The sequence below is a fragment of the Sus scrofa genome, chromosome 8 (genome assembly GCF_000003025.6).
Source record: "Sus scrofa isolate TJ Tabasco breed Duroc chromosome 8, Sscrofa11.1, whole genome shotgun sequence".
NCBI classification, from domain to species: Eukaryota; Metazoa; Chordata; class Mammalia; order Artiodactyla; family Suidae; genus Sus; species Sus scrofa.
Window position 1 is genome coordinate 104,927,756 of NC_010450.4, and position 13,505 is coordinate 104,941,260.

General features: G+C 38.9%; 1 protein-coding gene across 3 annotated transcripts in view; it reads left to right on the forward strand.

The window, feature by feature from the left end:
• SEC24D (SEC24 homolog D, COPII coat complex component) overlaps nucleotides 1–13,505 on the forward strand; it is a 444,678-nt gene that overhangs the window by 367,033 nt on the left and 64,140 nt on the right. For all 3 annotated transcript variants that reach the window (XM_021100700.1, XM_003482451.4, XM_021100701.1), the window contains one exon: nucleotides 3,994–4,121. In XM_021100700.1, coding sequence (XP_020956359.1) covers nucleotides 3,994–4,121 — 128 coding nt within the window. The remainder of the gene's footprint in view (nucleotides 1–3,993; nucleotides 4,122–13,505) is intronic.

Here is a 13,505-nt window from a genome sequence, read left to right on the forward strand (position 1 = left end):
TGACACTCATTGCCTCCCTTCAGCCACTTTTTAGTGGATCTGCCCTCCTGTGATACTCACCAGCCGTGTTGCCATTATCTGTTTTATTATCATTCTCTCCCACCAGACCTTGGAGTCAGAGGCTTCATTCTCTTTCATCTCTAAGCCCCTAGCATGAGGCTTAGCTTCATAAATATTTGTTGAATAAGTAATTTATTAAGTGTTTTTCAGTCAGATTATCCCATAAAATTCTTTATTAAGCATATCAAAGAGTTTTGAATCACAAGTACCAAAATTACTGTATTATCTAAACCATACCTCTCATGCCCCACTCTTACATACCTGCTTAAAAACAAATTCTCCATTGCTTTTTAAAAATTTTATTTTTTCTGTGTGTTATCTGCTGGAAACAAGTTTGTTTAGTCATTCGTTTGAGTTCTTCATGAGCTCATTTATATGCATATTTCAGTGTAAAAAATAAGTTCTTTAAAGATAGCAAGTGCTCAATTTCAATATGTTACTGGAAATGTTGACTAGTGAAAATTGAGTTCAATGAAAAATTAAGATACACTTTAAAATATTCAGAAATTCTTATTTCCCAGTCTTTGTAACATTGCTTGATAACGATAATGAGGAAGATTTTGTCTAAGTTATATGAAATAGATGTTAATAAGGGCTCAAGCATATTTACATTTATTACCTAATGTTTCTTTTTCTTCTATTTCTGTTGCCCAAGCTCTTGTTTGACCCTGTGTTAGTATTCACCTGACCTCGTACAGCAGTGGAACCATCTACCTGTCTCTGATTTCTTTTACTGTTCCAAGAGGTTATCTAGTACATTGTGAACAGATTAATTTTCTTCAGCTATTTACTTGATCATATTGCTAAAAAAAAAAAAAAAGTGCCATTATTGCCCATGGGTGAACAGGATTAGTCTTAATACCTCATCTAAAATTCAAGGCCTTCATGACCTGGCCCCATCTTATCTGGGATATTGTAGAGAATTGTGGTAGCTTCTAATACCACCTTTGCCATTGACAAACCCTTTGACTTGGAGAGAACACTTAGCCTGCCAGTGTCTCAGTTTTGTCCTTTGTAAAGTGGGGTCCCAGGGTCTCAGTCTCATAGATGATTATGAGATTAGAATGAATTTACATGTAACGATCTGAGAGCAATGCCTAACCCACTGGCAGTTACTGTTATTATTATGAACCCTGTTGTCAGTACCCCATTCTCCCTTTGCTCAGACCCTCTGCGGAAGAGCCCCAGAGTGGGTTCAGCCTAGAGTCATATTAGTTTGTCATACAGAATAATTTGGCTTTTTTTCTATTTAAATTAGTTATATAAAAATCAGAATATTTTATGTAAAAACCCAGATTCCTGACTGATCCGTAAAATTGTGAAACCTGGTAATGATAGATTGAGGATGAAAAGAAACTCATTTCTTCGGTCCTGCCTTCCCCTCATTCTGGGCCCACCTGTGCAGAGAATCATGGCCAGAGAAAGGCTCACAGCCACACCGCAGGGTCAGTTTAAACCAGGACCATGACCTTCCCAGCGCACCGTACTTCCCAAGTCCCTTCACTTTTCCACTCTCCTTATAACAGTTTCCCTTCTGAAACCTGTAACCTCCTATCCTTTCTTTCTGCGAAGGCTGCACAATCAGAGGAGAACTTCCACAGATTCTCACCATCACATCAACCCCTTTTGTAATGGCTGCTCGTGCTCTGCCTTCCTGCTTTTGGCCATAAATGTGCTCCCCTTGGAAGCCAGCTGCTCTTGCTGCTATCCTAAGTCTCTTCTCTTTCTCTTATATCCTCCATACTTCTCTTGACACAATTATTCCCATCTTTTAAAAAACCTTCTCCTGTCTTAAAAAATGGAAATGTTTTCTTGATCCACTTCCTTTACCAGCTACATCTCTTTTCTAACTCCCTTTCACAACAAAACTCGAAAGGGTTATTGCCAATTCCTTGCCTGAGTTCTCTCTTAAACACAGTCTAAGCAGACTTCCCCCACCACCTCCACCCCTGCCCCCCCTCCCCCCCGCCCATTCCACCCACATTCTCTCTTCTGGGTCCTGCACCCTCCATGGTGATAAATCCATTGGCCATGTCGATCTGGCAGCACCACCTGTCACAGATGGTCCTGCCTTTTTCTTGATGTACTTTCTTTACTTCACTCCAGCACACCAGCCTCTCGTTTTTTTCCTTCTCAGTCCTTTAGCTGGTTTTTCCTCTTCCTCTGACCACTTCATGTTCAAAGACCTAGGGCTCAGTTCTCAGTCTTGGCCACCATGATTCCCTGGTTGGTTTTAGTCTAGTTTCCTGGCTTCAGATATCATCTATGTGCTAAGAACTCCAAATACGTATCTCCAGTTCCACTTTCAGCCCAGTGCCAAGACTCATGTCTATAATTGTTTACAGAGCTTCACTGTTGGATTGCTGAACTTCCCAAAAGGACATGTCCAAAGCCAGATTCTGGATCTCCACCCAAACGCCCATTAAAAATCCCTCCCTTCCTGCAGCCTTTCTCTTTTCAGTTGGTAGCAACTTCATGCTTCTGATTCCTCAGGTCAGAAACCTTAGAGTCATCCCTGACCCTGTCCTTCTTGCATACCTTCCGTCTTCACACCTCATCCATCATGCCCATCAACAAGTAAGCCACTCTACCTTCAAACTATGTCCAGAATCTGGCCACTTGTCGACACCTCTGTTGTTATCAGGCCGGTCCCTGCCACCACCATTTCTCACCTGGTTCCCGCACAGCCTCCAAACTGGCCTTCTGGTTCTTACCCCCTATAACAGTCCATCCTTGAAACCATAGGTAGAGTCAGCCTGTCAGATTACAACACTTTTCTGCTCAAAGCTTGTCAGTGTCTCCCCATTTCACTGGGAACAAAAGCCAGAGGGTTTCAAATGGTCTCAAGCATCTAGCTGATCTGGACTGTTAGGGCTCTGAACTCCTGACCAGCTGGCGGGCCCCGCATGCCTCCTCCTGATGTTTCTCTGTCAGGCCAGGTACACCCTGCTCCCATCCCCAGCCCCCAAGATACCTGCCAGGTAAATACCTTATCACCTTGGAGTCTTTGCTCGAATGTTGCCTTTTGAATAAGACCGACTCACTATAGCACCCCTTAACCAGAGGTGCTTTAGTCATAGCATATAACATCTTCTAAGATCCAATATAATTTACTCACTTACTAGGTTTAATATTTACCGTCTGTGTCCTCTGCAAGAACATAAGCTCTCCAAGAAAGCGCCTAGGACAGTGTCTAAAACTTAGTAGACATTCAATAAATATTTGATAGTTATATTCTTTTGCCAAAATATATTTTAGGTAGTTTAAATCTAGTGATTTAAACACGTTCTTCATTCCATGGATGTGGTTTTAATACTTGTGTATGCCTTGAAAAAAATAATTGGTCAGGAAACCTAATGTATTTTTTTAAAAAAATAGATTAGGGTGTTTTAAAAAAATATTTCTATTACAATTTTCATTTCTAAATTGAATTTCAAGTTTTGGGAAAAAACATAGTCAAATGGAATCATATTTGAAAATGTGTAACTTGATATGAAATGGTATACAAATGCTTTTACCTTTCCCAGAGCAGATGTATTGATAGAAGAGGATGAAGAAGAATTTTTATTCTTATGTTTTTTTGCCTTTGCTTTATTTCTCCCATTGAACGTAAATACCTTTTGAGTCTATGAGTAGCTGTATTAATACACTGCTTATGGAAAATAATGATAATAATTTTTAAAATCTCCTGTATATTTTTGTAGTAGATTTCAGAGTGTTTTATTTTACAGGAAACTATAGCATGCTTAGAATATAGATTGTAAAATTATACGAGACTAGCTTTTTCAAAATTTATTTTTTTAATTTTTAGATATTTTGAATTTTTACACATAAGGCAATGCAGTATCTAGAAGTACCTCTATAAATATTTAAATATTATGTAGTGGATCTTTTTGTAAGAAGATTTTCAGTGTATATCTTTGCACCCTGCAGGCAACGCCAGTCCTCGATACATCCGTTGCACAACGTACTGTTTTCCATGCACATCAGATATGGCCAAGCAGGCCCAGATTCCATTAGCTGCCATCATCAAACCCTTTGCCACGATTCCTTCGAATGAGGTAAGAATGATGAAAAAATTGCAATGCAGTATTATACCAATCCTCAAATCCTTCTTTCATCATTTCCCTGTGCATTATTTTATATTGTAAACAGAAAGTGGAGTATATCTAATGTGAAAAATATGTAGATATCCAATTCATTTAAGTAAACTATGTATTTTGGCATCCTGTATGCCAAACACTGATGGGCTGGGTCACTTTTTGGCCTGTTGTAATAATGCACATATGCAGGAAGTAGGGAATGTCACATAATAGCAAATACCCAAGACCTCTTGTGAGGCCCTGATGGCCTAGTTCAGGGCCCCAGCATCTAGGTGCTCTGGTAAAGGAGGATAGTAGAGCCTACAGCCCTTGGTCTTAACTACATCTGCTTTAATAATCACTAGGCCAGGATGCTCATAAACTCTTCTTTAAAGTCAGCACGAAGTAGATACTCTGTATCTTTCAAATGGGAAAGATGTACCCAATTTAGAGTTAAGTGGGGAAAAAAGATAAGTAGTGTATATTTAAGATTCCTGATATTAGGATGCTGTTAGTTGTTACTGTGATTAGGATACCCACTCTCTGCAGCTGCCATTCCTCCTTTTGATGCCCCCGACTGGTGGATACCCACGTGCACACAGAGGCAGGCACAAGGTGCCACAGCAGAGCTGGTCAGAGGGGAGGTGAAGAAAAGCCTTACTTCTGGCTGGAGCTTTGTAACCGCCTAGCAGTGGTCCAGTGAGTTAGGCTGACCCTGGATTCCTTTGGCTCGCAGAAGCTGAAGCCCAAATTCTCTGCCCACTTTAAACCTGACCTTGGCTCAGAGGAGCCTGAGAGGTCACTGATCTGATGTGCACCTAGTAGCCCCTGAACAAGAGGCAAGCATATTTAAGAAAGAAAATATTTGTACCCTTTCTTGGGTCCACCACACCTGCTGGGGTCGGGAGTAGAGTGGCCTGCGATGGAGAGGGGGCCTGCTTTACATCCCTCCAGGGAGAGAGGAAAGAGGAGACAGACGATGTCCCTGTGGGCAGCGGCTTTCATTCCCTTTGAAATGTTCATTCACTTTTTATGAGTGGTAGTAGAATGCTGCCATGCCTTCTCTTTTGGAGGACAGGAAACTGGTCATAAAAGAGGCACTGGGCTGTTCCTAGAAGCCAGTCTTACATGTAGTTTGGTCTCATATTTGTACACTCAGGGGAGTTCATGTTGTGGCTCAGTGGGTTAAGAACCTGACTGGTATCCATGAGGATGCAAGTTTGATCCCTGGCTTTGCTCAGTGGGTTAAGGATCCGGCGTTGCATGAGCTGTGGTGTAGGTCACAGAGATGGTTCGGATCCCGTGTTGCTGTGGCTGTGGTGTAGGCCGGCAGCTGTAACTCCAATTCGACCCCTAACCTGGGAACTTCCATATCCTGTGGGTTCTCCCCTAAAAAGGCAAAAAAAAAAAAAAAAAACCCAAAAAACAAACAAACAAAACCACAGTCAGTACTTACTTTGCTATTTTAAGTGTGGTAGGATGCTCCCAGAAATTTAATATAGTGCTCATAAACCTCTCTTTAAAATATCTATACTTATAAGTAGACCCAAATGTAATGACAAAGAGAGCCATGCTGTATATGATGTATGTGTGTTAAACAGTTAACTACAAGTCTATTCTCCAAGTCCATGATTTTCTTTTCTGTGGAAAGGTTCATTTGTGCTGTATATTAGATACCAGATATGAGTGATATCATATAGTATTTGTCTTTCTCTTTCTGATTAACAATGAGATTCTGCTCTGTAGCACTGAGAACTGTGTCTAAAAAGAAAAAAAAAAGGTTAACTAGCTGTTTTAACTAGATACTTTTCAAAATTTTATTATGAAACTTTTCAAACATATAGAAAATCTGAAAGAATTTTCTATATACATGACACCTAGATTCTGCCACTAACATTTAACTGTACTTGTTTTATCATGTGTTGATCCATCTGGCCATCAATCCATCTTCTTTATGCATTTCAAAGTAATTGCAGGTATCAGTACACTTCCCCTGAATGCTCCATCATGCATATTAGCCAGAGTTCAGTATTTGATTATAGATTATTTTTATGTCTGAGGCAAAATTCATTTACATATCTATATTAAACATTTTTCTGAATTTTGACAAGAGCATACACCTGTGTAACCCAACCCCCATCAAGATATGCAACATCACAGCCAACCTAGGAAGTCATCTCACGCTCCTTCCCCAATCAACCTCCTACCTCTTTGCACAACCTACCTCTTCTGACAACCATTGTTCTGATTTTTTTTCATCATTGGTTTGTTTTGCCTATTTTAGGTCTTCATAAAAATAAACTTCTAAAGTGAGAATTCTTTTGTGTAGGTTTCTCTCACTCAGCATAATGTTTCAGAGAGTCATTGCATTGCTGCACGTGTCACAGTGGTTTGTTCCCTTTGCATTATGTGGATATGCTAGTTGTTGATCTGCCCTTTTACTGATGGACCTCTGGGCTGTTTCTACATTTTGGCTTTTGGTGAAGAAAACATCTTCTTCTTTCTATAAGTACTATAAATACGCTAGTACAAGTCTTTCTAGGGACATGTATTCATTTCTCTTAGATTAATACCTGTGAGTGGATTGCTGGCTAATAGGGTACAGGCTTATTTAGTGTTATAAGAAACTTCCAGACCATTTTCTGAAGTGGTTGTATGGTTTTAAAGTCATTCAGCATCGTATCAGAGTTCCAGCTGTTTTACATCCTCTCTAACCTTTGGTATTGTCGTCTTCTTAATTTTAGCAGTTCTGATGGCTGTGTAGTAGTATTCATGAGATATCTTTTTTATTTCAATTATTGACCCTTGGAACAAAATTTAAATTAAATAGTGGATAATGTCATACCCATATACAGACTACCATCATTGACAAATATTAATATTTTGTCATATTGGCTTAAGATCATTTTCTGAGAATTAAAATTTTATAGCTACATAGGAAGTCTCCTCTAAACAAGCCATTCTTCTCTCTCCCTGCCCCCAACTCCAGGCACAAATACTAATCAATTTGATGTGCATCCTCCTACATGTGATTTTACATATTAACTTCACATGCATGTATCCATAACAATATGTAGCATTATTTTTTGCTTTTTAATGAATCAATTACTTTTTTTTTGTCTTTTTGCCATTTCTTGGGCCGCTCCTGTGGCATATGGAGGTACCTGGGCTAGGGGTCGAATTGGAGCTGTAGCCGCCAGCCTGCACCACAGCTCACAGCAATGCTGGATCCTTAACCCATTGAGCAAGGCCAGGGATCAAACCTGCAACCTCATGGTTCCTAGTCAGATTCGTTAACCACTGAGCCACAACCGGAACTCTGAATCAATTACTTTTAAATAAGTAAAATATAAACTTTCAAATGATGAAAAGGATACACAATGAAAAAGATTCCTTCCTACTCCTCCATCCCTACTTATAGTTTTTACCTGTTCTTTGTGATGCCTTCTGGAAATAAATATGTATATACCAGCAAATAAATATCCATTCTTAAAAAAAAAAATCTAAATGATAGGATAACATACACATTATTCGGCACTTTGTTTTTTTCAGTTAATATGTCTGGCACTCCATTCATGTTGCTACCTAAGCGCTGCCTCATTCTTTGTAACAGCTGTGTAGCATGGTATATTAATAAGACAAACATTGTTGTTAACTGTCTGTGACAATTTTAAGTTGCACACAGATGTTGGAAATGTGAAAATTTAAAAACATGAATCTGAAAATTGAAGGTAAGTATAGTAACATAAATGTGCCTGGAAGAAGGCCTTCCCCCAGGGGCATGGTATTGCTGCAGCTCTACCTCATTCTACCTCACTGGTTCCCATGCTGTGTGAATCTTTCTACAGTCATCTTTTCATAACCAGAAGATGGCAGTTCCACCTTTAAAGAAATCTAGGCAGTAACTTTCTTGTGTATCAGTATATGGGGTGTATGTTCCTGGGCAGGGTTATCTTGAGTCCATCTTGTTCATGGCAATGAATTTGCAATTTTCAGCTACATGCTAGCAAAAACCTTTCCCTCCTGCCCCTCCCCATGAGACGTGAGATCTGGGTCAAGCATGCATGGAACAGAACAAAACTCAACAGTTCTTCAGATCCCAAACCAGAGTGTATAATCATCTTGTTATCACCATTTTGTATTAACAATGAAATTATTTAGTAATGTGCAAATCCTGATACTTAGTTTTTTGGTTGAAAGAAGGTGTCAAATGTTAGTCCAAGCCTCCCCAAATGTGTATACACATTTCATACACACACTGAATGTGTATGCTTTCTATCTTCCAAGGTTGTTTGATCTAACTAAATACTACCTCCTCACCAGCACAAGGTTTTCCTTCAAGCGAAACTTATGCTACGTTTTAGGTTTTATGCTTTCCAAAGTAATAAGCAGATGAGTTTAGAGTGATGGCTTATTTTTAGAATCTGACTTAGGGTGAAGCTCTACTCGAGAAAATAACATGCTCTAATCTTTCAGTGTTGCTATAGACTCTGCATGCTGACCAGCTAAATCTATTTTCTCTATTTAGGCTCTCCTTACCCAAGCCCTTCCTTTTTTCTTAGACCTTCAAGAATAGGATTATTCAATTATTTCTACATATTTGTATTTTAAAATATATATAATTGAGGTATAATTGATGAATGAAATTGCAAGATATTTAATGGATACATTGTATTTAAGGATTACTGTCACTTATATAGCAGCGTCTCCTGGGTTGAATGAAGACAGTCTCTATTTTAAAAAATACTTTACTTTTACTTATTGAAATAGACATAGAGATGAAAAAAATATAAAGGGATACTAAAACATCAGGAAGCAGTTCCTAAAAGTTGTGTCCTCAAAAAAGTTGCCTTCTGGGAGTTCCCATGCCGGCTCAGTGGTAACAAACCCGACTAGTATTCATGAGGACACAGGTTCAATCCCTGGCCTCACTAAGTGGATTAAGGATCCGGCATTGCCATGAGCTGTGGTGTAGGTCACAGATGTGGCTCGGATCTGGCCTTGCTGTGGCTGTGGTGTAGGCCAGCAGCTGTAGCTCTGATTCAACCCCTAGCCTGGGAACTTACATATGCCACAGATGTGGCCTTAAAAAGCAAAAAAATAAAAATAAAAACAAACAGACAAACAAAAAGTTGCCTTCCTCTTTGGTCATTTAACTGGGCCTGACCTGGAGAGTCACCAGCATTAGGGAACCATCACTGCCCACCTCACCGGCTGGACGGGCAGTCTCTCCTATTGTGGTTTCCTTGACACCCCCTTGATATTATTTCCTACCTCACAGGCATGGAGCATTTCAATTCCCTTTGTTGTCTTCCTGACTTATAATTTTGGGGTTCATTAAGGCTTGGACTTAAGGTCTCATCTTTTTCTTCCATATCTTGTCCCCCCAAGACTAAGTGTCATCCATAACAGCTACTAGAGCTACCGTCAGTAATTCTCATCAAGAATAATAATAGTCAACACTTAGAGAACACTCAGTGAGCGCATTCCCAAGTTTTTAAATGTATATTCATTTATTTAATCCTCACACCAACCTCTTTATTATTCTGTTTTAGATATAAGGAAACTGAGGCAGAGTTAGCTAACTGGTGAAGGCCAAAGGCTACTAAGTAGCAGAGCTAGGATTCCGAGCCAGGCAGTCAGAACTGGAGTCCTTCACCATAAATCACTATCCTGGTGCTCCCTCATTCATTCAGCCCAAGTTCACCTATTCAAATTCTTTTCTGAACCTTCTCCTTGGGTACCTCATAGAAACCTCACACTTAACGTATTCAAAACTGAATTTCTGATCTCTGCTCCCAAAACCTGTTCATCCTTCATATGCATGAATGGCACTGTCAGGTTTTCATCTGCTCTGCACTCTCTCTCTCTGCCCTTGCTTACACACAACAAGGATTTGGAGTGCCGGCCGAGAAGTAGCACTGGGATAGAGCCAGTAGGCTTTGTCACACAAGGATGGAGGCAGGCAGTCTCTCCAGGCAGGAGCAATCAGTTCAGGATGGGAGCAGTTCTGGGTCGAAGGGAATTTCCCCTCAAACTGACGCCTTAGTATAACAGCTCTTTTAATGAGCCATTCTGGTCTCTTGCCCCAGTGAAAAATGCTTCTGCCACTTGCACTGGAGAGTCAGGTAGCAATTTACAGCAAGTTTTATTTATGCCCTCAGAGAGAGCAGGACACCCGGGGTAGGGACTAGAGCTGGCTGCACCTGGGTCCTTCCTTATATTCCTATATCTCGGACCTGTTTGGGGACCCCTATTCTCTAATTTCCTATCCCAACCCCCGCTGCATGCATGAGTGCGGTAAGGTGGCATGTTTGGATCCTCTGATTGGTTTCAGGCAAGGATGCCTTATTTGCATGGGAAAAAGTTTCCAGGGAGATGCTCCAAAGAGCATTCCTCTGGTATCTGCATTTGTCTTCATTGTTTGATCTCAAGCCTCCTGTTTTTGGTAAAGATAAATGGCCTGTTTTGAATCACCCAGGTCAGAGTACCTATTCTATCCTACCTAATAGCACTATCATTTATTTAACTGCTCAAGCCAGAAGCCCCAAGCTAAGCAATTATAACTAATCATAAGAAATAAGGGACACACTGATTTTTTGATATTTATAACCTATAATCAAGGAAATAAGTTTTAAAGAATGTTTCTTGAAGGTAAATGGATTACACGAGTACTGTTATTCTCCCCATGAATAGCGTTTTAATTTATTTTCCTCTACAATAAATGACATGCTTATTTTTAGATATAGTAAAACTTTAGCATTTTATTCCTTAACATTGCCATCATTACTGCGATTTTAAAAACCATATCCTTCAAGATATCCTGATTTGGCATATATCGAAAGGATTTATTTAGTACAGTTTTTTTTTTTAAGTCGTTCTATTGTTTGACAGAACCTTTAAAGCATGTCATTGTGTTAGCAACGGACTATAAAAATAAACCTAACCCAAGCAGTTATGATCCCAGAATGTTCCCTGTGAGCATTTGCTTTGGAGATGTATGTGCTTTCCAAGGGCATATCGATGTCGTCTTTGTTTAATAGTTCATGTTCCTTACCATAAATTTTAACTTTTTTTGGTATGTACTTTAGGTAAAACCCATTGCCATATTTAATATAATTAACTATGAGATATTTATTCTGCAAAAGTAATCGGTTGGTTATCTTGTAAGCTCTTCTGCTTAGTAACCTGTGATTTTATTTTTGATGCTGTATTTTCAGACTGAGGTAGGTATATTATAAATTTCCAGGGCAAAGGATTACTGATTATCCTTAATTTTGCATTTCCTTTAAAATAGGAAATCTTTACATTTCGGACAAGCATGTACATCATCCAATCATCCATGAAATTAAGTTAACTTTACCTCTAAACCAGATGGCAGAAGCTTTTACTCCATTTGTGAATAGATTCAAGAATATTTGGGTTTTTTTTTAGATATTAAAGGATGTAATAGTCAAAATAATTTCCTTTCTTAGTGAATTTGTTTAGTCAAATAAACTTTGATCCAAGACTTTAAACTTGACCTGCTTTATAATCCCCTACTAGGTCTGTAGAAACTGAGCTGGACTTTAGGGACGCGCCAAAACCAAGAGCAGTTATTCTTGTCTGGAACTTATAGAAAATCTGCTAGTGCACAGGTGGTTTTTGTACAACGTGAAAAAGGCTCTGATGGGAATAACATCATTCTTTGGAGTTTAGGTTCAGGCAGATTTTGCCTTATTTATGACTTAATGAATAGAGAGGTTTGTGTTGTTATTAAATATTGTTTAAATTATTTTTTCTTGATGATTGTTCATGATAGATTTGGTGGATATGGAGAAGATGCCACTGGAAAGAAAAAGGGATGGGATGTCAGTGAACTGACAGATGGGGTTAACAAAAAAGGAAAAGACTGTCAGAATAACCCAACACCAACACATTACGTCCACATCCATCACTTGCAGCAGGGATCGCTTGGTCATGCATTTGACTCAAGCCAGTCAGTCGATTGGCGTGAGTTGGGAGTGTTTCCACTGCTGTTTAATCCATCAAAGGAAGAAAATTCTGCCTCACTGTAGTATTTTGTCTGTGTGTCAACTTTTTTTAAAGAAGATAGTAGCTTGTGAAATAGGTGTTATCCAAGTTTTATAGATGTAGAAGTTCTAAAGTCATACTAGCTAATAAGCAATGCTGCTGGAACTTGAGATTCCAGAGTCTAAATTCTTTTAGCAACATGTGGCTGTAAATGAGCTTGTTGAGGTTTTATTTGGTTAAATACATAAAATAGCATTCCTTTTTTCCTGTTGGCAATAGTGTTAGCAATGGTGCTTTTGCTTCTGCAAACTTTTGAGTTATCTTAACATGTCCATCTTAGACCTCTTTTCTTAAAGTTTTTTGACTTAGTACTTGAAGGCAAAGACCATTCAAAATCTGCCAGTGGGCTGAGCGTACAGTAGAGATCTTGGTTGAATAAATGCACTTTCCTGAGGGATTTATAGACAGTTAGAAGACAAAGACAAAACTATGGAACAGTAGTTGATTTCTAGGTATTTTAGGCTTCTAACAAACTCTGTGAATAAAGAAAAAAAAATTTTGAGAGATAGTACCTATACTCTATCATGTGTTAATTAATGAATAAACATATCAGTCTATTCTGTCACATTAATGAGAAGTTGTATTCTGTTATAAAGAGCAGAACAGCAAAACAATTAGGAAGAATTTTTGATCATATAAAGATCTTTTAGAAACCAGTAAAAATTGACTACTTTCTCTAAAGCACAATAGATGGTAGCCAATAGATGGAACACTGGGTCAGGAGCCAAGAAATGACTTTAGGTCTCCACTGTGTCTTGCATTGTGACCTTGGACTTCCATTCCCAAGAGTGAGAATTCTGGCTCTGATGTTCTATAAATCTAGAAGCCTACCAATATCTACTTTACTTTTCCACTCTTTATTGGGCTTTCAGCATGGATTACCATGTATTTGTCACTTATCTTCTACATTATTAGAAATTCAGTGAACTGAGAGTTCCCTTGTGGGACAGTGGGTTGAGAATCTGGTGTTGTCACTGCAACAGCTTGGGTCACTCCTGTGGTATGAGTTTGATCCCTGGCCAGGAACTTCCACAGGCCATAGCACAGCCAAAAAAATAAAAGAAAAAAAAAATTCATGTGAACATATTGCCCAACCCAACCCAAAGTGGTTTCATTTATATTATGCTTTTAGTATAAGAATATGTAGTATATCATTCACTTAAAAAGCAAGTGAGGATTGTGCGATGATGCATTTTTAAGTGTAGCCCAATTTAGCTAGCTTTAGTAATAAATATTCTCTGAAATGAAAGCAATTACTGCATAATATTATGTCTTTTAAAGAACTTAAAG